General features: G+C 38.6%; 1 protein-coding gene across 1 annotated transcript in view; it reads left to right on the forward strand.

Moving 5' to 3' along the window:
- The window catches only part of CNTNAP5 (contactin associated protein family member 5), an 870373-nt gene that overhangs the window by 400739 nt on the left and 445787 nt on the right, over positions 1–23847 (forward strand). The window contains exon 6 of the mRNA XM_031008908.2: positions 1624–1808. Coding sequence (XP_030864768.2) covers positions 1624–1808 — 185 coding nt within the window. The remainder of the gene's footprint in view (positions 1–1623; positions 1809–23847) is intronic.

Consider the following 23847-nt stretch of genomic DNA (forward strand, 5'->3'; position numbering starts at 1 on the left):
AGGCTGGAGTGCAATGGCGCGATCTCAGCTCACTGCAACCTCTGCCTCCCAGGTTCAAGCAATTCTCCTGCCTGAGCCTCCCAAGTAGCTGGGATTACAGGCGCCCATCACCTCGCCTGGCTAACTTTTTTTTGTTTTCTGTATTTTTAGTAGAGATGGGGTTTCACCACACTAGCCAGCCTGGTCTCAAACTCCTGACCTCAGGTGATCCGCCTGCCTCGGCCTCCCAAAGTGCTGGGATTACAGGCGTGAGCCACTGTACCTGGCTCACAATACCTTTCTATAGGAGAAAGAAAGGGAGGGAAGGAGAAAAAATGAAAGTATCTTTTAATTCATTAGCATAATCCATCAAACAATGAAAACTCAGAAGTTGTGGAACAAACCAATGAAATCAAGTCAGCTATTAATTCACCAGCTCTACTTTTCTAATTATAATGAGTCTGATGCTTCTAACCCTATATGAAGCAACCAAGTTACTCAGTGAAGGAAATAATGCCTTGGGCCATAACGGAGGTGGGAGTGAGCAGCCTTCGGGGAAGTGGCAGCTCCCGCCTGCTGAACGTCACACTGTTGAACAGGCTGCTGCAGCTGTGCTGGAGAAAACACTTCCCAAGAGGGAGGAGACAGACATTTAGCTTTCAGTTACTAAGGAACCTAATATATAAAATGTTGCAAAAATTGAAAATGTATATATACACAAACGTTAGTTCTATTTAATTGTTCATTTTGCTAAGGTTGATGCAAGTTCCGCAGGGGAAGATAAAAGCTGTAATCTTTTTGGTAGAAGGGTACAGCCAGGGACTTCCATAAAATTGAGAGAGAAGGAGGGGGAGGGGGAACCAGGCAGGTTGGATTGCAAAGCATGCCTTTCCAGCTGCATCTCTCATGTCTTCCCAAAGGGGTCTTCCAAACTCAACAGAGGCTAAATCCTCAACAGTATGACCCGAGCCATGATCCGTAGCTGTGATCAAAGTAAAAAGGATGAGGCAGACCTAGATTCAAGTCCTGACCGTACCTGAGGCATGCATGCCTCACCTCCCTGAGCCTCAGAGTTCCTATTGGTCAGATGGAGATGATAATTTTCCCTTAGAGGATTAAAGATGAAAGTTATTTCTTCCTAAGTGCCATTCATACAGTAGGTACTCAGCCATGACATATGGGATGATTATTTCCTCGCCGCTGCTTTTGCCCACAAACTTACTAGCTGTCTTCCCTTTACGTATCCCAGCTTTACCCGTCCTCGCAGGCACAGCTCCTAATTGGCTTTCTCCACTCAAGAACCATTCAAACTCAAAGAATATGCATTCTTTCTAAAAACAAAATCCCCATTTTCAATCATATTTATGTAGCCATAAGGACATAGTTCCTTCCATTATTGAATTTTTCAAGTCCTAAAAACATGCCCTATTTTGTCTGGAAGGAGGTGTGCATATTGAACTTGATTCTGGAATCTGTGGGCAAAGCCTGTTATTCCTTCCCAGGTCCAGCACAGTTCCAGGCCTGTAGGGAGACATCATTCTTTGCCTTTAGAACAGAGATAGCTGCCTTTGCTTGTGGAGCATTCCGGTGTGCAAAGCTGCCCTTGGACACAGACATCATCTTGCCTGTCTCCCCTCTTCACAGATGACAGCAAAGCGCGGCTCAGCAGCAGCTTGCCCTCTGCCACCCTGGGCAGCCTCCTGGATGACCAGCACTGGCACTCGGTCCTCATCGAGCGGGTGGGCAAGCAGGTGAACTTCACGGTGGACAAGCACACACAGCACTTCCGCACCAAGGGCGAGACGGATGCCTTAGACATTGACTATGAGGTGAGTTGATCCTCCTTCCTGCACCTCCTCGGCCCCTTGCTTCAATGAACGCAGCAAGAAAATCAGTGAGCAGACCAACTGAGAGAAGTGGTGGGGCACTGAGGAGTCTTACCCTGGGACTTACTTCCTCCATCTATGCCAGATAGTCAACAAGGAAAGGAGTGCAGCCAGAGAATCTGAGCAGTGAAGGAGTGATGGGCTAAACCACAAGATAGCAGCTCTGTGCATTCTAAAATCAGCAGGTCTCCTTCTCATTTTTTTTTTCCTGCTTGTAGCTTTTCTGTGCTGCTGCCTAGTCTCTTGGTTATGTATCTTCTTAAAAAAAAGACCTCAATTATCTGTGGTGATGAAAGATATTTACATTATAAACAAAACCCATGGAATCTAAAACCTGCAGTTGAGACTACCCTTTGACTTTCACTCTTCCGATGCAAACTTTTGACTAATACCATGGCGAGCTGTTTCTTCCATGCTCTCTTATAGAAGAGGTACAGTGAAATGCACCAGTTCAATGCAAAGAAGGCTGCACAAAGCTCTGCAAACTGGCAGCCAAGAGTTTGCCAGCTTTGTTAGTAGTTCAGTTCAAGGAATGCATGTTGTGCCCCTGCTGTACACCAGGCTCTGCTGGGCCATAAATGTCCAGTCTCTGAGTTGGAGAAACTGAGATAAGCTCTTGCAGAACAAGGAGGTTAAAACTACAGAGGATGAAGCCCCTGTCACTGAAGGTTTAGAATAGAGAAATTTTATATTTATATAATTATGTATTTATATAGGAAACAGGGCACTTAATTCAACCTTGAAAAATGGCAGAAGTTGTCTAGCAGGAGATGCTGCTAAGTCTTGAAAGAATAGGGTTAGAAGACTGGGGAGGCAAGACAGAGCATGGTTCAAAAAATGTCAAACAGTCCAGCATTTATGGAATTCAAAAGAATAGGCCATCAGTGGTGTGTTTGAGTCAGCTTGCTACCAGTTCATGAGTTTCAAGTGTTAGATTTTCAGAAATTTTGTGAGCCCTTGGTTAACCTAGCCATTATTAAAAATTAAGTTGGCTGGGCATGGTGGCTCACACCTGTAATCTCAGCACTTTGGGAAGCTGAGACCAGCAGATCACGAGGTCAGGAGACAGAGACCATCCTGGCTAACATGGTGAATGAAACCCTGTCACTACTAAAAACACGAAAAACTAGCCGGGCATGGTGGCTCGCGCCTGTAGTCCCTGATACTCAGGAGGCTGAGGCAGGAGAATTGCTTGAACCTGGGAGGTGGAGCTTGCAGTGAGCCTAGATCGTGCCACTGCACTCCAGCCCGGGAGACAGAGTGAGACTCCGTCTTAAAATAATAATAATAATAAAGTTATATAAACTTGAAATTAGTTTTAAAAGCTAATACATTCATTGATTTCTAATTATTTCACTATATTATATCGATTTGCCTGTCTCTTTTAACTAAAGGTGCTCTGAAGGAATTTCATGACTGTTCTATCTGTGTTGTGGGGATACTGTAGGTTGGGCTGCTACCACACAGCTCTTCCCAATTCCATGTTCAGTGAAATCCCGTTGACAGCTTGAAGTCTACCATAGTGGTTGACATACATTACAAATCAGGGACTGCTTTATTGTTTTGTGCATTGTCTAGACCAGGGGTCAGAAAACTACCTGGCTTGTCTGGCTTGAGGCCTGTTTTTTTATGACGTGTGAGTTAAGACTAATTTTTACATTTTTAAAGGGTTGTAAAGGCAATAAAGAAATTTTTCAAAAATAATATATGACAGAGACTTTAAGTGCTACAGATAAAATCATTCAACAAAGGTCAGCAAAAGCATTCTATAAAATTCAACTGGTATACAGAACTTACAATAATAGATTATTGCATATTTTATCATTATTCATAAATTGTGTGCTACAAGTTGTTAATATCATTAAAAGAATCTTACGTTTGGATACACAGTCATGGCACACCAACACGTACATACCTGTGGGTATGTGTGTGTTCCTGTGTCCCACCTTGGACAGCCTGCTAGGAGACAACTTCAATCACTAGTGGGATAGATAATAGAACAGTGGAGGTGGAGATGAATAATTGAAAAATCGGGATTTATTTTTTCAATCACTATCATGAGAATAAGAGAGCTCTTTTGATCTTAACCTTAGTTTAGTATACTGTGGATAAAATATGCCATTCATTAACTTCAAAAAGGAATGTGTCGCTCTTTGACTCAGAATACAAGATAACAGGTGGATATTTTTGAGTTGCTGAAAACTGGAAATCTGTGAATATCAATTGCTCTCCTTTGTCAACTTGTTTAATTGATTGACAAAAGAAAGAACACACTCAATATTGGAACCATCTCAAAGAAAAGAGATATCTTTTATAAAATCGAAGACAACAACAACAGCAAAAAAAACAAAACAAACAAACAAAAAACCTATAAAATCATCTGGAAGTCTCGTCATTCCCCCGACATACTTTCCCTTTAATGTCCCAGAAGATGGTTCTAAAATTCACTCTGTTGCCAGATTTAATGTTTATTTACAAGCCCATGTCTGCTTATCTTTTGTCTCTTGTGTGTGGAATCTGTATAAAATCACAGCTGAGTGACATTACAGTGAAAGTCAGCATTTAGGGAAATGAAATCCGATGAAGTTGGAACTGATTTCTTCAGGGCGTGCACGGATGTCTTGGTGCTTTATAAAATGTGCTCCCTAGGAAAGAGGCACCTTGAAACGTTTCTCTGAAGTAACCTCTGCTTTAGGGAATTCAAGTCTTCTCCAGATTGTTCAGCCAGCTTGCTCCAGTGATTATAAAATAAAATAGATTGGCTGTAATAGCGGCGTTTGACATTAGCTGTACTGGAAGGCAAGAGTTACGTGTCAAGAGAAACCTCCAGCCTTTGAAGATTCACCCCAAAGGCTGTGTGGAGATGAAAGAGCACTGGTGCAGAAACCCTGTGTTCTACTCACCACATGACCACTAACTGGCTGTGTAAACCTGGGAAATAAAAATTTCTAACTTCAGTCATCCAGAAGCACGATCCGCACCCCTGTTGGAAGGAATGGAGCTAAACAGGATATGTAAATCTAAGGTCTATTTTATCACAACGTTGCATATCAATTAGAATCTACATTGATTTGCTTTCTGCCATGCGTCCATATGTGCACAAATGAGGCCTGGACATCACCTGCTAGAGGACAACAGTCGTGTCTTTGTGTGCCAATGACTAATTTTTGGAGCATGTACTACTCTGATATATACTTCTGCACCCTATCTAATTTTATATCAAAGCAAATATAATTATGCAAACCTATGTTTCTTTTTACTCTTTACCATGATGTGGTAATAATGGCAAGAAAAGGTAGTAGCTTTCATTCTTCATCTTAGACTACCTTAGGGGATATCAATCAAGTGACACAATGACTTTCTATAAAGCAACTAACATGAACTTTGCTGCACTAAGATGTCTGCAGTGGTCTGTTTCCCTTCCTGCTCAGAAGGCAAACAGACAAGAGCTCACAGAATCTGCTGTCAAAAAAAAAAAAAAAAAAAAAAAGAGGCAGAATGTAGATCCTTTACTTCTCATTGAAATGTCTTCTCAGTTTACATCACTTAACCCATGTGACTTCTCCAAACGCTGTGAGAAGGATTATAGCAGCTCAGTTTACTTCCAGCCTGGAGCAGAAGGGCTTTAGAAAAAAAGATATTTTTAGGATCTTTAGAAAAAATAGTTCTTTTCTAACATTTTTGTAATCCAAGAAGTCTTTTCTTATCAAGAGTGCTCAGTAATCTTGTTTTACATAGCTATTTTGTAAGCTCTTAAACTGTTGAAAACATATTTGAAAAATATATATGATTCAGGAGTCAGGCGTGGTGTTTTTTCTGTAGTCCCAGCTACTTGGGAGGCTGAGGAGGGAGGATGGCTTGAGCCCAGTTTGAGGCTGCAGTGAGCTATATGATAGCACCACTGCACTTCAGCCTGGGTAGCAGAATAAGACCATGTCTCTTAAAAAAGAAAATACACACACACACACACACACACACACGCATAATGTATATATGTACACACACAAATATATAATGTATATACACAGACATATTTGATTTACATATTATCACTTCATAGATACTGAAAAGGCATTTTACAAAGTACAAAATGTATTTTCAATGAAAATTCTTAGTCAAAAAAACAAACAAAAAATTAGATTGAACTAAACATTTTAAAATACATAGATGTTTAATCTCTAATAATAAGTTTCACAGAAGTTTTAAATAGAGATCATATTTTTTAAATGTAAGAGTGCTGGAGTTCTTCTAGGAATGGCATAAAATCCAGAAACTTGGAACTAAAATATATAAAAAATTTCGTCTATGTAAAATTTTTTAAAACCATGTGACTGTTCACCAAAAAAATCTATATAATTATGTCATCCTCCCAAGAACTTTAAAAAGTACTTCAAAAAAAATCACACTTTTGAGGCAGGGCTGGATTGCAGTTCCCACTCAGACAGACAAAACAGCGTGTGGAGACTCGCATCGTGAACTTTGGCTACAGAACGACTGCAGGAATACATTAGGAAAGCCCGGAGGACACACAGACCCTCCAAAAGAAGCAGATTGCTTCTGCAGGACCCAGGAGACACCCCAAATACTGCGAGTGCCCAAACTGTGGAGGGAAAGGGAGATCATCCCACAAAAGGAGGATCATCTGCCCCTGAACACAAACCCCCACTGGGGAACCCGAAGGTCTAGATTACTACAGGAGAAGATTTTGACCTTACTTGGAGCTCATTGAATTTAGAAAGCTGGGCAAAATACCCAAATGAGGAAAAAGCAGGAAAATCCCTGTGGGCTTGCTGAGTCAATGTCTGCCTTGCTTCACAGTGGACCTTCAGGAGGGCTACCAGAGGCACTGAGAAAAGGCCATAGGGAGAAGGAAATCTCTAGCTGAACTTGGTAACAATTTGAACCCATTGAGAAGTTTCCTGGCTGGCACTCAAGGAAGGGCATGAATCCAGTGTCCAGAATCCACAGGTAGGGGAAGCAGGAAAGCCCAACTTATTTTTGCAGCTGTGAGGTGGGTAGCCTAGGACAAGTTCACAGCCCTGCTTTTCCACTGCTTGGAAACAGACTTGGTGCTATTGACGGTGGGGCACGGTGAGAGTGAGACTAGCCCTTTGTGTTGCGTGGGAGCTGGGTGAGGCCTGTGACTGCCAGCTTTGCCCACTTCCCTGACAACCTGCATGACACAGCAAAGGCACCCATAATCCTTCTAGGAACATAACTTCATTGACCTGGGAATCTCACCCCAATCCTCCACAGCAGTTGCCGCAAGACCTGCCCAAGTAGAGTCTGAGTTCAGACATGCCTAGCCCTTCCCCCACCTAATGGTCCTTCTCTACCCAACCTAGTAAATGAAGACAAAGGGCATATACTCTTGGGAGATCTGGGGCCCTGGCCACCACCTGTTCCTCTCCATACTACTAAGGCTGATGCTTTCTTGAAAATGCCAGCTCCCGGGAGAAGGCCAACCAGAAAAAAAGTAGTGCATTAATCAAACAAAGCTACAGATCCTCACAGAGTCCACTTCAGGCCCCTGCAAACTCCACTGGAGCAGATGCCCATATCCATGGCTGAGAGACCCACAGTTCTGTGTAGACAACCCACAGTACCAGCACAGAGCCTGGTAGACTTGCTGGGTGGCCAGATCCAGAAGAGAGACAACAATCACTACAGCTTGGCTCTCAGGAAGCCACATCCCTAGGAAAAGGGGGAGAGTACTACATCAAGGAAACACCCAGTGGGACATAAGGAACTGTACAACAGCCTTGTGCCCCAGACCTTCTCTTTCACATAGCCTACCCAAATGAGAAGGAACCAGAAAACCAACTCTGGTTATATGACAAAGCAATGTTCTTTAACACCCCCCAAAAAAATTACACTAGCTTTCCAGCAATGGATCCAAATCAAGAAGAAATCCCTGATTTACCTGAAAAATAATTCAGAAGGTTAGTTATTCAGCTAATCAGTGAGGTACCAGAGAAAGTCAAAGCCCAACATAAGGAAATAAAAAAAAAAATCATGCAAGAAGTGAAGGGAGAAATATTCAGTGAAATAAATAGCACAAATAAAAAACAATAAAAACTTTAGGAATCAACAGATGCACTTAAAGAAATGCAAAATGCTCTCAAAATTCTCAGCAATAGAATCAAACAAGTAGAAGAAAGAACTTCGGAGCTCAGAGACAAGGTTTTTGAATAAACCCAATCCAACAAAGCCAAAGAAAATAGAATAAGAAAATATGAACAAAGCATCCAGGATGTCTGGGATTATGTTAAACAATCAAACCTAAGAATAATTGGCGTTCCTGAGGAAGAAGAGAAATCTAAATGTTTGGGAAATATATTTGGGGGAATAATCAAGGAAAACTTCCCTGTCTTTGCTAGAGAACTAGATATCCAAATACAAGAAGCCCAAAGAACACCTGGGAAATTCATCACCAAAAGATCATTGCCTAGACACATTGTCAGCAGATTATCTAAAGTTAAGATGAAGGAAAGAATCTTAACAGCCATGAGGCAAAAACACCAGGTAACCTACAAAGGAAAACCTATCAGATTAACAACAGATTTCTCAGCACAAATCCTACAAGCTAGAAGGGATTGGGGCCTTATCTTCTACCTCCACAAACAAAACAATTATCAGCCAAGAATTTTTACCCAGCAAAACTAAGCTTCATAAATGAAGGAAAGATACAGTCTTTTTCAGACAAACAAATGCTGAGAGAATTTGCCACTACCAAGCCAGCACTACAAGAACTGTTAAAAGGAGCTCTAAATCTTGAAACAAATCCTGGAAACACATAAAAAAAAGAGCCTCTTTAAAGCATAAATCTCACAGGACCTACAAAACAAAAAATACAATTGAAAAAACAAAAACAAAAAACAGAGTATACAGGCAACAAATAGCACGATGAATGAAATTTTACCTCACATCTCAAAACTAACATTGAATATAAATGGCCTAAATGCTCCACTTAAAAGATAGAGAATTGCAGAATGGATAAGAGTTCACCAACCAACTATCTGCTGCCTTCAAGAGACACACCTAATACATAAGAACTCACATAAACTTAAGGTAAAGGGATGGAAAAAGACATTCCATGAAAATGGACAGCAAAAGTGAGCAGGTGTAGCTATTCTTATATTAGACAAAACAGACTTTAAAGCAACAGCAGTTAAAAGAGATAAAGAGAGTCATTATACAGTGATAAAAGGCCTTGTCCAACAGGAAATTATCACAATCATAAATATATATGCACCTAACTCTGGAGCTCCCAAATTTGTAAAACAATTACTACTAGACCTAACATATAGACAGCAGCTAAATGGTAGTGGGGGACTTTAATACTCCACTGACAGCACTAGACAGGTCATCAAGACAGAAAGTCAACAAAGCAATGATAGATTTAAACTACACCCTGGAACAAATGAACTTAACAGATATTTACATAACATTCCACCAAACAACCACAGGCATTCTATTCAACAGTGCGTAGAATGTTCTCCAAGATAGAGGATATGGTAGGCCACAAAATGAACCTCAATAAATTCAAGAAAACTTAAATTATATCAAGCACTTGCTCAGAACACGGGGGAATAAATCTGAAAATCAACTCCAAAAGGAACCTTCAAAACCATGCAAATACATGGAAATTAAATAACCCACTCCTGAATGATCATTTGGTCAAAAATGAAATCAAGATGAAAATTAAAAAATTTTTTGAACTGAATGACAGTAGTCATTCACAACCTATCAAAACCTCTGGGATACAGTGAAAGCAGGGCTAAGAGGAAAGTTCATAGCCCTAAACAACTACATCAAAAAATCTCAAAGAGCACAAGCAGACAATCTAAGGTCACACCTCAAGAAACTAGAGAAACAAGAACAAACTCAATTCAAATCCAGCAGAAGAAAGGAAATAACAAAGATCAGAGCAGAAATAAATGAAATTGAAACACACATACGAAAAATACAAAAGATAAATGAAACAAAAATCTGGTTCTTTGAAAAGATAAATAAAATTTATAGACTATTAGCAAGATTAACCAAAAAAAAAGAAGAGAAAAAATCCAAATAAGCTCTATTAGAAATGAAATGAGAGACATTACAACTGACACCACAGAAATACAAAAGATCATTAAAGACTATTATAAACACCTTCATGTACATAAGCTAAAAAACCTAGTGGAGATGGATAAATTCCTGGAAAGATACAACCTTCCTAGCTTACATCAGGAAGAATTAGATATGCTGAACAGACCAATAACAAGCAGCGAGGTTGAAATAGTAATCAAAAAATTACCAACAAAAAAAGTCCAGGACCAGACAGTTTCACAGCAGAATTCTACCAGACATTCAAAGAAGAATTGGTACCAATCCTACTGACACTAATCCACAAGATAGAGAAAGAGACACGATAGAGAAAGAGAGAACCTTCCCTAAGTCATTCTATGAAGCCAACATCACCCTAATACCAAAACCAGGAAAGGACATAACCAAAAAGAAAACTACAGACCAATATCCCTGATGAACATAGATGCAAAAATCCTTAGCTAAATGCTAGCTAACCAAATCCAACAACATATCAAAACAATAATCCACCATGATCAAGTGGGATTCATACCAGGGATGCAGGGATGGTTTAACATACTCAAGTCAATAAATATTATACACTACATAAACAGAATCAAAAACCAAAACCACATGATCCTCTCAAAAGATGCAGAAAAGGCATTTGGCAAAATGCAGGATCCCTTTATGATTGACACTCTCAGCAAAATTGGCATGCAAGGGACATACTTCCATGTAATAAAAGCCATCTGTGACAAGCCCACATGCAACGTAATACTGAGTGGGGAAAAGTTGAAAGCATTCCCTCTGAGAACTGGACCAAGACAAGGATGCCAACTCTCACCACTCCTCTTCAACATAGTACTGGAAGTCCTAGCCAGAGCAATAAGACAAGAGAAAGAAATAAAGTGCATCCAAAACAGTAAAAAGAAAGTCAAACTTGTAGCTGTTTGCTGATGATATGATTGGTTACCTAGACAACCCTAAAGACTCATTCAGAAGCTCCTAGAACTGATAAAAGAATTCAGCAAAGTTTCTGGATAAAAAAATCAATGTAGCTCTTCTATACACCAACAGCGACCACGCTGAGAATGAAATCAAGAACTCAGCCCCTTTTACAATAACTGCAATAAATAAATAAATAAATAAATAAATAAATAAATAAATAAATAAATAAATAAAATACTTAGGAATATACCTAATCAAGGAGGTGAAAGACCTCTACAAGAAAAACTACAAAACACTGCTGAAAGAAATCATAGATGACACAAACAAATGGAAACATGTCCCATGCTCATGAATGGGTAGAATCAATATTGTGAAAATGACCATAATTGACATACAAATTCAACACAATCCTCATCAAAATACCACCATCATTCTTCACAGCATTAGAAAAAGCAATTGTAAAATTCATGTGGAACTAAAAAGGAGCCCACATAGTCAAAGCAAGACTAAGCAAAAAACAAATCTGGAGGCATCACATTACCTGATTTAAAACTATACTATAAGGCCGTAGTAACCAAAACAGCATGGTACTGGCAGAAAAACAGGCACATCCACCAATGGAACAGAATAGAAAACCCAGAAATAAACCCTAATACTTATAGCCAACTGATCTTTGACAAAGCAAACAAAAACAAAAGTGGAGAAAGGTCACCCTATTTAACAAATGGTGCTGGATATTTGGCAAGCTGCTTGTAGGAGAATGAAACTAGATCCTCATTTCTCACCATATACAAAAGTCAACTCAATGTGAATCAAGGACTTAAATCTAAGACCTGAAACTATGAAAGTTCTAGAAGATAGCATTAGAAAAACCCTTCTAGACATTGGCTTGGGCAAAGATTTCATGACTAAGAACCAAAAAGTAAATGTAATTTAAACAAAGATAAATAGCTGGAACTTAATTAAACTAAACAGCTTTTGCACAGCAAAAGGAACAGTCAACAGAGTAAACAGACAACCCACAAAGTGGGAGAAAATGTTCACAATCTATATAATCTTTGTCACATCCGATGACTATACAAATTCTGGAAGATAACATTGGAAAAATCCTTCTAGACATTGGCTTAGGCAAAGACTTCATGACCAAGAACCCAAAAGCAAATGTAATTAAAACAAAGATAAATAGCTAGGACTTAATTAAACTGAAGAGCTTTTGCACAGCAAAAGGAACAGTCAGCAGAATAAACAGACAATCCACAGAGTGGGAGAAAATCTTCACAATCTTCACAATCTTTGTGACATCTGACAAAGGACTAATATCCAGAAACTACAATGAACTCAAATTATCAAGAAAAAAAGAAAACATCAAAAAGTGTGCTAAGGACATGAATAGACAATTCTCTTTTTTTAATTAGGAAAATGTCTTTTTATTAATCAACTTTTATGTTAAGTTCCAGGGTACATGTATAGGATGTGCAGATTTATTACATAGGTAAACGTGTGCCATGGTGGTTTGTTGCACAGATAAACCCATCACCGAGATATTAAGCCCAGCACCCATTAGCTGATTTTCCTTTTATTTTTTAAATATACACATATATTTATTATACTTTAAGTTCTAGGGTACATGTGCACAACGTGCAGGTTTGTGATAATTCTCAAAAGAAGATATACAAATGGCCAACAAACATATGAAAAAATGCTCAATATCACTAATGATCAGGAAAATGCAAATCAAAACCACAATGCGATACCATCTTACTCCTGCAAGAATGGCCATAATCAAAAAATCAAAAAATAGTAGATGTTGGCATGGATATGGTGAGCAGGGAACACTTCTGTACTGCTGGTGGCAATGTAAACTAGTACAACCACTATGGAAAACAGTGTGAAGACTCCTTAAAGAACTAAAAGTAGAACTACCATTGGATCCAGCAATCCCACTACTAGGTATCTACCCAGAGGAAAATAAGTCATTATATGAAAAAGATACTTGCACACACATGTTTATAGCAGCACAAGTTGCAATTGCAAAAACATGGAACCAACTCAAACGCCCATCAATCAATTAGTGGATAAAGAAACTAATATATATATATTATATATAATAAATATTATATTTATATATTTATTATATATATATAATATATATTTATATATATTTATATAAATATATATTTATATATATTTATTATATATAATATAACTATATATATTATATATAAAATATATATATTAAAGTATATATTATATATATTATATATTATATATTTATAATAAAATATATATTTATATATTATATATAAAATATATAAAATATAAAATATAATATATATAATATAATATTATATATATATATAAAATGGAATACTACTCAACCATAAAAAGGAATGAATTAATGTCATTCACAGTGACCTGGATCAGACTGGAAACTATTATTCTAAGTGAAGTAACTCAGGAATGGAAAACCAAACATCGTCTGTTCCTACTCGTATGTGGTTGCTAAGCTATGAGGATGCAAAGGCATGGGAAGGACACAGTGGACTTTAGGGGTTCAAGGGGAAAGCGTGGGAAGGGAGTGAGAGATAAAAAACCACAAATTGGGTGCGTTGTATACTGCTTAGGTTATGACTGCCCCAAAATCTCACAAATCACCACCAAAGAACTTACTCATGTAACCAAACACCACCTGTTCCCCAATAACCTATGGAAATAAAATAAGTAAATAAATAAATAAAGCTAAACAATCATACTTTTATTAATAAGTTAAAAGTGTTTACAATTTTTTAAAAAAACAGGTAACAATGAAAAAATATGTAAAGAAAAGGAACACATAAAAATACAAATGACTTTCATATGTATGAAAAGATGCTCAACCTCACTAATAAAAAAAGAAATGCTAATCCATGCTAAAGTATTTTTAACTTATATTGTAAAGACCAACAGTTATAATATACCATGTTGACATGGAAGAAAACAAATATTTTATACACTGTTGATGGCACTATAATTAATAATATATAAAAGAAACAGTGATGTTATTCAAAACTGGAAACAAATGCTCTTCAACCCAATAATTCTGTTTCCAGGAATTTGTCCTACAATTATTAGCAAATGTGTGCAATGGAATATATGCTAGGTATAATACAAGATTTGAAATTACCCACTAACTTATCAAAAAGGGATTTGATTAAAAATTGTGGTCAGCCCTGCATGGGAACAGCTTTGCTCACGGTGCTCCTTGCAGGTACCCAGAGTCCACTCAGCCACAGGCTTGCACCGCAGCTGATCTGAGTCTTGGCAGGACACCTCGAAATGTGAGAAGGTGAAGGCCAGTGAACAGGTGCTCTGAAAACTTACATCATTTGCCTCCCTACCCCTGTGGGAAGCCACCATGTTTCTCATTACCTCTCAGATTGTGATAAAGGGTAGCGTTCTCTGCCCTCTCCTCTCAGAACAGAGCTGCATAATACAAAATTGTTTAGCTCAATCAAGAATTGGGTTCTTGGCCGGGTGTGTTGGCTCATGCTCTTAATCCCAGCACTTTGGGAGGCTGAGGCAGGTGGATCACCTGAGGTCAGGAGTTCGAGACCAGCCTGGCCAACAGCATGATGAAACCCCATCTCTACCAAAAACACAAAAATTAACTGGGCATGGTGCACACGCCTGTAATTTCAGCTACTCAGGAAGCTGAGGGCTGAGGCAGGAAAATCTCTTGAACCTGGGAGTTGGAGGTTGTAGTGACTCGAGATCACACCACTACACTCCAGCCTGGGCAACAAGAGTGAAATTCCTCTGTCAAAAAAAAAAAAAAAAAAAAGGAATTGTGTTCTTAGCAATGGGAATAACACAGCCCATGTTGTGGTCATCTAACCCATTTTGTTCAGATGTCATCCTTCTTGGTATCTACAGCTACAGTGAATAGCTATTCTTTGCTTAGCTGTTTGTGCAAATAAAAAACTGTCTGAATCGAAATGACTCTTTTATCTTTCCCAGTCTATTGGTCAGGCTTTGGTCTTAGGCTCACCTTATGTATTGGTGCCTGACAAACCTCTACGAAAGTGTAATGCACTCATTAAAAGGAATGAGGCAATCCTATATGTTCTGATACAGAATCATCTCCAATATAAATTGTTAGAGAAAAAATAAAATCAAGATGCAATGCAGTGTAAGCAGTTTTTTTGTGTTTAAAAAACAGAAGATAACATATAAACATTAAAGCACATATAGGCATAGAAATTTCTGAAAGGATACTAAAGCAAGAGGTAAGTTAGAATCTCAGAGAGTAGGAAAAAAAGGAAGAAAGCCTTACTTTTTACTGCATACCCTCTTTAAACTTTCTGAATATTTTACTCCATCCAGAAAAGTACTTTAAGAAGAAACTGAGGCAGTAGAAAGAACACATTATTTAAAAGACAGTTCTTATATTTGTTTTAAAGTTGCATGCACTGATTTATTTTTATTTGTAGTTTTCTTTAAAAACACGTATTACTTTATAATACACAATTAAATATACTTATTTTTTAAATTGTCTATCTCATCATCTCTAGTCCAGCCGTAGAATTTAAGCTCATCATAAAGGTTGAGATTTTCTTCTTTACTTTCATTTATATCTATAGCATTTTGCCTGACACATAAAATATACTCTGTAAAAAGTTGCTGAGTAATTGGATGAATTTTATTTCTGTAAATTATAAATGATATTAATCTGCATTCTACCTTTCTTCCCTTAAGAAGTTCCTAATAGGTTCTCCATGCTCAGAGGCCACCCCTTGCTGCTTTCCTTACTTTTACTTGGCATTGCCTAATGGACATCTCTCTAATAACTCAGACCTGATTTGAAAACTGGCCAGACATGATAAAACTATTTATTTGGTGACCATATGATAGAATAGTTATAGATCCTTTGTTTCCTTTGGAAATTCAGTTGCAGGGTTAAAAGTGAAGGCCTCCATCGAGGAAAATAAACTGAAAAAAATAAAGAAAAAGGAAGCAAGTAGATGCAAAGGGAAAATAACAAAAATCTCACACCAGTTAGAATGGCAATCATTAAAAAGTCAAGAAACAACAGGTGCTGGAGAGGATGTGGAGAAATAGGAACACTTTTACACAGTTGGTGGGACTGTAAACTAGTTCAACCATTGTGGAAGTCAGTGTGGCGATTCCTCAGGGATCTAGAACTAGAAATACCATTTGACCCAGCCATCCCATTACTGGGTATATACCCAAAAGACTATAAATCATGCTGCTATAAAGACACATGCACATGTGTGTTTATTGCGGCACTATTCACAATAGCAAAGACTTGGAAGCAACCCAAATGTCCAACAATGATAGACTGGATTAAGAAAATGTGGCACATATACACCATGGAATACTATGCAGCCATAAAAAATGATGAGTTCATGTCCTTTGTAGGGACATGGATGAAATTGGAAATCATCGTTCTCGGTAAACTATCACAAGAACAAAAAACCAAACACCGCATATTCTCACTCATAGGTGGGAATTGAACAATGAGAACACATGGACACAGGAAGGGGAACATCACACTCAGGGGACTGTTGTGGGGTGGGGGGAGGGGGGAGGGATAGCTTTAGGAGATATACCTAATGCTAGATGACGAGTTAGTGGGTGCAGTGCACCACCATGGCACATGTATACATATGTAACTAACCTGCACATTGTGCACATGTACCCTAAAACTTAAAGTATAATAATAAAAAAATAAAATAAAAAATACAAAAATTAGCCAGGTGTGGTGATGCATGCCTGTAATCCCAACTACTCGGGAGGCTGAGGCAGGAGAATCGCTGGAACCCACCCAGGAGGCGGAGGTTGCAGTGAGCCAAGATTGCACCATTGCACTCCAGCCTGGGTGACAGGGTGAGACTCCACCTCAAAAAAAAAAAAAAAAAAGTCGTTTTTAATCATTATATCCTTCAAGTTTTAAAAACTGAAGATTAAAATATTTGTCTCAGGTCAGGAAATAAAGTTCACTAAGAAAAAAAATAAAATAAAAATAAAATAAAGAGTTATTATTATGTATGGCATTTTAAAATTTTGTTTAACCACCCAAAACAGCCCTGTGAGAAAGGCTATTATCTCCTATATCACAAATATAAAAGGACACAGAGAAGTTGAAGAAGTCTCCAATCCCTATTCCTCAATAGCCACCAAGAAAAACGAACAGGATTTGAGCCCAGGTCTGTGTGACCATTTGACCAGAGGTTTATCTGGGGAGTAGGTTTTCCCTCTGAGGAGAGAAAATCAATGTCTGGAGATACAAGCACAGACTCTGGGGCTTGGCCTGGGCTCTGCCTGTGTATAAGACATGAAATCACATTACTTGGTGCCATTTTCCTTCTAGTTTTAAATTTAAGATTATTGTGATTTGTGGACTTGCTAACCTTATATTTCTTCAAGTTTTATGTGAGTGAAATAAGATATAAAGACTTCTCTTAAATTTGTTAAAAGCAAATTAATTGTTTTACATATGATGAAGGGAATATTTTAATACGAGTATTATACAAAAATGCATTGCTTTCATTAACGTGAACTAAAGGAGCAAATGGTAACATCTTGTTTTCTATTAGCTGCTATTAGGGGGATGCTAGTAGGTTTTAATTAGTGTGCTATTTCTAGTGGAAGTGGCCAATAAGACATTTGGAGACTGGCTAAATTTGGGCTAAGTTACTGTAATCCTTAGTAAACTCATGTAAAGCTAGCCAAGCCCCTCTAGGGTGTTTGTAAGCCTGAGGCAAGTGTACAAATAGAGAAGCACATATCATGAATCTAAATTTGTAAAGAGTTACAAACCAAGCTAAGAAACTAATGAATCAAATATGCTCTACTCCCCTCCCTTGACAGATAGACATCCATTCACGCCCATACCCCACAGGTCAAAGTTCTGCCCACACTGCAAACAGCTGCCTGTTGGCCACCCCTCAGGAAGGCAGATGAGGGACGAGAACGGTGAAGACCCTTGAAGGACTATCAGAGCTGTTGAGGCAGGAAACAGGGTGTTGTGTGCAGAGATCATGTTCTGGAAGGCGGTGGCAACTTCCTATGTCATCTCCCCTGGTCTCATGAGGCCCTGCCCTTGTGACACAGGATATGACCGAGGAAGACCGCAGTGAGACCCTTTAGGAACCCAGTTCAGGGCAGGAAGGCCCACTGGCCTGGGTATAAGGGGGATGTGAACGGAGGATTTCCATTGAACTCTTTGCTTGAATACTAAAATGTACATAATTTACCTCATTGGCCAAAGAATCTAATGTAAAAATATAGTAAATTCATTCAGACAAAAAATTATAAAATATATGTTAGGCCTATTGGGCTGTGTCAGCAGCTGATGTCGTTCAGTCTATGAAAAATACCTATTTAGAGAAAGGAATTGTAGGCCTGGCATTGATCAGGTTTAAACCAGGAGCAATAAGGACAACCAAAACAATAAGAAAAATGGTCTGAATATACCCCCGTTGCAAAACCTGATGGTAGTTTGAGAAGATAGGGCTGCCCTGTCAGCAGAAAATATGAGGAGCTGATTTATGCTGTTAAGAAAACATGCGTGGCGTCTGCTGCTATCACTGTGCCCCACTTCTGCTTTTCATCTCCTCCAGGGCTGCAAAAGACTCACCAAATCACATGGGCCAGTGTGCTCACTTTGCCTGAGATAAGGGGGTAAATTTTACCAGGTTTCCCAGAATGGAGACAGCCGTAAGGATGTGGAACATTTAGTTTTAAAAATGGCAATGTTTCAGGCAAATGAGGACAAGTTGGTCACCTTAGCCTGGGACTTTTCATTGAGACGGCTACTTAGTGGAACCAGGTGTAGAAGAAGCTAGGGGGAGACTGTGTGTGTGGCACTTAGAGTTGGGGCTCTAGATTGAAGGATGTGGAATTCCAGCTCTTTACCTTGTGGCTCCAAGGTCTCAGTCAAGCTGCTAAACCTCTGTATGCTGTCATTTTTTTTCAGCTGTTAAATGGAGCAAATCAGAGTACCCAACTCAAAGGTTAGAGAAAAAATAGTGAAGGTCAGCTCTAAGCTTGTTGCCCGATATATAAACATGATCAATAAGTCCTACTATTGCTATTACTAAAACAATACTTTGAGAGAGTGCCCAGGGTTGAACAAGAGAGACAAAATCCAGGTGAAATTTAAGGGCAATTATTGGGGTTGGGTCAGAAGCCATAGGCAGAATGTAATAGGAGGGATGTGAGCCTGGAGCACTGGGGCAGGATGTCAGGGCATGGATGAAGCAAGGGAGCGCAGGCACTTTCTAAATGAGGAGGACTATCAAGAACAATGCTTTCTCTTACTCAATGCTGGGCTGTGTCTGGGTAATAAATCACCCACTCTCTATCACTGGCAAAAAAGAAATAGGATAAGTTTTTTGCAGAAAAAAGAGGGACACTGGAAACTTGTGAAATAATAGATTGTAAAACCAATAAGGAAGAAGTAATTGTTGGTAAAAATGTAAACAATTGCCTCCACTCATTATTTGGCTCCAAAGTCGAAGCAAAAATAAGGCATGATATGTACTACGAGCATATTAAAGTGACAGACATCAGAAGTTCCAAACATGGGACAGACTGAGTCATTCATCCTGTCAAACAGTAAAACATAAGTTACAAAACGATGACCCTGGGCAAGATTTGGAAAGCCATCGTCCAATTTTGCCTATATGCTGTTTTACTTTCTTTTTTAAATACTCAACTTTCAGGCTAATTTTTAAAAATCAGGAGATTTAACCAGAAAATTGGAATTTTTGTCCTCATTTGTAATGGCAGAAATTCATCCACCCTTGACTAGTATCCCAAAGGCTGATGATGGTGCATTTCTCCTTTTGAAGGGCCATGAGCTTTGCATGTACCTCAGCAAACACCCAGCCAGTGTAAGTCTTAAAAGATGAAAAAGAAGACAGCAGTTTGGATCCTTTTTTTATACCTGTTTCTTTAAGAAGTGGACTGTCAGAACAAAAGTGAGACAAATATTTACAAATGAGAAACTTCAAAAGTATCAGATATTCAAGTCAGATATGAAGTGGGATCTTTAGAACAGGAAGACTCCAAATTTAAACAGGACCAGAGAAAAAGCCAACAAGGGAGGAATGAATTCCTTGCTGTGGAAGTAACATCAAAGATTGAAAAAGAGACAAGCAAATACCAAACCAAAAAAAAAAAAAAAAAAAAAAACATAATAAGATCAAAGAAAAAGAGAGTGGCAGATTCTGGGACCTCATGCATTTAACATCAATGCAGGCTTTCTCCTGGGATTTATCCTTTTGGAGCTCACCTGTGACAACAGTAAATCCAGCAAGTTACCAGATGGACTATGTTGTCCAAGACACTGAGACTGTGAGTGAAACTTTGCAATCTAATACCTGGCATTGTTGACCACTAAGATCAATGAAAGGCACACCATTCAATGACCACTAAGATCAATGAAAGGCACTCATTCAATATGCCAAGACCAAGCAAGCCAGAAAAGTAAGAAAAGAAAGAGACCGAATTGCCAGAAAAGACAATGAGGCAAAAGCAGATTTAGGAGCAAATTGTCAGTGCTCTTTTTAAAATCCAATTTAACAAATATCTGTTGAATCTATTAATGGTTTAATCATACCTCTTGGAATTACATATTCAAAAATGAATCAGATATTATCTGTGCCTCTGAGAAAATTTTAGGGAGGTATTCCAAAAACATTCAACCAATGTTTCTTTCAGCATCTACTGTGTTTCACGTACCCCTTTAAGCAGGTGAAATATCTCAATGTAAAAGACAAAAAGATTCCTACCCTCATAGTGCTTGCATTCTAGCAGGAGAGGCAAACTATAAAGAATAAACACAAGTAAGTGAATTATATAGTAAGTAAGAAGATAATAAATGCTATGAGAAGAACAAAAATAGATCAAGGTAATGGATCTAGGAGTTCTTGGATGGAGGGAACGAGATTGCAATTTAAGATATGTCAGTCAGGGTAGGCATCATTGAGACGGTGCCATTTGAGAAGAGACAAAAAAAAGTCAGTTTTCCAGGATGCTGTCTGAGAGTGCTTGCTCAGCGTATTGATCTCTTTTACCTACCACAACTAGACTCCATTTTTCATGCTTCCACCACCTCTCACCTGAGGCCAAAATAAGCCTCTTTGATCTAATATTTGCCCTCTTTGTTTATTTATTTATTTATTTTTCCATTTTTACTTCAAGAAAATAATTTTCTTTAAAGGTGATTATTATTTTTCTCCAAAAATCCTTCAGCAGAATAGTGTAACTATTCTCTGAAAATCCTTCAGAGAATACAATAACTCTATTCTTTTCAGCCTAGCATTCAAATATCCTATCCCATGGCACCAACTGATCTTGCTTTCTTTACTTATGACTTAAAATTTGATGGTTTCCTGTAGATTTTGGTCAACAGTATGCTCGCATTGTTTCTATCATACTTTGCCTTCCATCAGTCTTTTGGAGCATGAATTTGTCTTTAGTGACTGGCCCTACACTTTTAGATAGAGGCAGCGTGTGATTTATCCTTAATTCCACCACAGGGCTTTGAATCATGCTTCACAAAAAGTAAGGGTTCAGCAACTACTAAGTGAATCGAATTTGTACCAAACAATTGGAATTAACTTTATCAAGTGTTTCTAAGAGTTGGTAACAGAATAATAAGAATAAAAGAGTTTTTGATCAGTATTCACTGAAAATTACTGGTCAGATGAGACAGATTTTGTTCGGAAAGTCTGTGACAACTGTAAGTTGCCAACGAATGGATGAGCACATTACCTAACGGAAGCAGGATTTCCAGCTCAGTCTTCCATATACTGAAGGCCCTGGGTCATTTCATACAAACTATGTACTCAGAAATACAATCTCCATTCAGTATCATCCACATCTGCCAAATAATGAAATATTCTAGAGTATGAATAGAAAGGCATAATCAGATCTTCAGCATCCTCGGAAATGAAATCTGTGAAGGAAAATTAAAAATTATTAAAAACAGGTTTGAAATGCGGACAAAGGTACACCAATTAAATGTAGACAGAAAGAAAGCAGAAGTGGAAAAACTAGTACCTTTGAAAGTAAACATTAAGATCAAAACAGGCCATTGTAAAATAATCATTATAGTCTCTAATTAAAAACACATACTAACCCCATGTGTATAGCACATAAAATATCAATAAATGCAAGAGTAAAAGACTTCCAATTGTTCCTATGCAGATATTGGTCAATAGTGCCCTTATGTGAGTACCTGTGTTGCAGTTCCAACATGCAGAGGCCCTAGAGCCAGACTGAGGAAGATGGTTGTTGGTTTAACCAGTTATGCTGCTAGATGAATCAACTAATGGACAGAGTTCAAGAGGAAAAGCCAAGGTTGGGAATGTTGGAAGGAGCCAATCAGAAGCCAGCAGAACTAAGCAGGAGAATAGCTTGAGGATGATCAGTATTCAATTTTTGCAAAGAGTAGGTACAATAACTCGGCCAGCCCAAATCTTCCATAGTGGTAATTCTTATATGGAGGGCTTGATGGAGAGAAACAGCTTAGAGGAAGATTTTAATTTTAATTTTCAAAGTTTTGGTAAATCAGACAAAAATATGAAAACAAATGATCTGAGGGATATATTTATTAATATAGAATTAAGAGGTGTGTAGCCTATAAGTGTTTATGAAATATTCAGAAAAGAAAAACATCATTATATGAAGCAAATTTCTCCAGTCTAATTTAATCTGATAATGGACTAAATCTATAATTCAATAGTCGAATTATAACTTCCAATTCTCAACTACATAAAACATCTAAAAATCTAAATCAGGTTGCAAATTCACACTCATATTCAAATGCACATAAGAACGGTTTTGCTTCTTTTCCCTAACTGGATTCAATATGCTCATCAGCCTCTGTTGCTTCTAATGGTAGAAAAATCTAACCTTGATGATGAATAATAATTACTTAATGATTATTTAAAAGATAGTACATTATTGGGTATATATTGGGTTATGTTGTGATGTTCTCTCTGTACTTTTTTCCTCTTCCCTTGGCAGATCACTAACGGGGTGGTTTGTGTATCATGCTGCGTCAAGGGAGTCATGCCATTCATGAGTCCCACCTGCTTGGAGGCAAAAGACTTGCATGACAGCTTTCATTGCTGTTGTCCGTAGGACCTACCTTGGTGTACTAACCAGGGTTCTCTAGAGGGACAGAACTAATAGGATACATGTATATATTAAAGGGGTTTATTAAGGAGAATTGACTCACACAATCACAAGGTGAAGCCCCATGGTAGGTTGTCTGAAAGTTGAAGATCAAGGAAGATAGTGGCTCAGTCCAAGTCTCAAAACCTCAAAATAGGGAAGCCAACAGTGCAGTCTTCAGCCTGTGGCAGAAGGCCCAAGAGTCCCTGGCAAACCACTGGTGTAAGTTCAAGAGTCCAAAGCCAAAGACCTCAGAGTCTGATATTCAAGAGCATGAAGAATCCAACACAGCAGAAAGAAGCAAGTCAGCTTCTTCCATCTTCTTCTGTCTGGTTTTTCTAGCCGTTCTGGCAGTTGACTAGATGGGGCCCACCCACACTGTGGGTGGACCTTCCTGAGGGTGAGTCTTCCCCTAGTCCACTGACTCAAATGTTAATCTCTTTTGGCAACAGCCAGAAACACCCAGATACACCCAGAAGCAATATTTTGCATCCTTCTATCAAGTTGGCACTTAATACTAACCATCGCACTTGGCCTAAGGGAGTGAGATGTAGTCACTTGGACTCTCCCAGACCTCCAAATCCAGCTACCGGCCCTTAACACATTTACTGATAACTTCAGCCCATTTGTACCCTCAACCTGCTCTTCTGGTCCTGGGGACCCTCAGTTGCCTGCCTCACACTGTGCTAGAGTGACCAGGTCACTGTGGAACCCCTCTAGACTTTCTGCGTTGCTTCTTCCTCAGCCTTTGCTAACCTGTCTTCTCCTCCCCAGCTGA

This window comes from Gorilla gorilla, chromosome 11 (genome assembly GCF_029281585.2).
Source record: "Gorilla gorilla gorilla isolate KB3781 chromosome 11, NHGRI_mGorGor1-v2.1_pri, whole genome shotgun sequence".
NCBI lineage: Eukaryota > Metazoa > Chordata > Mammalia > Primates > Hominidae > Gorilla > Gorilla gorilla.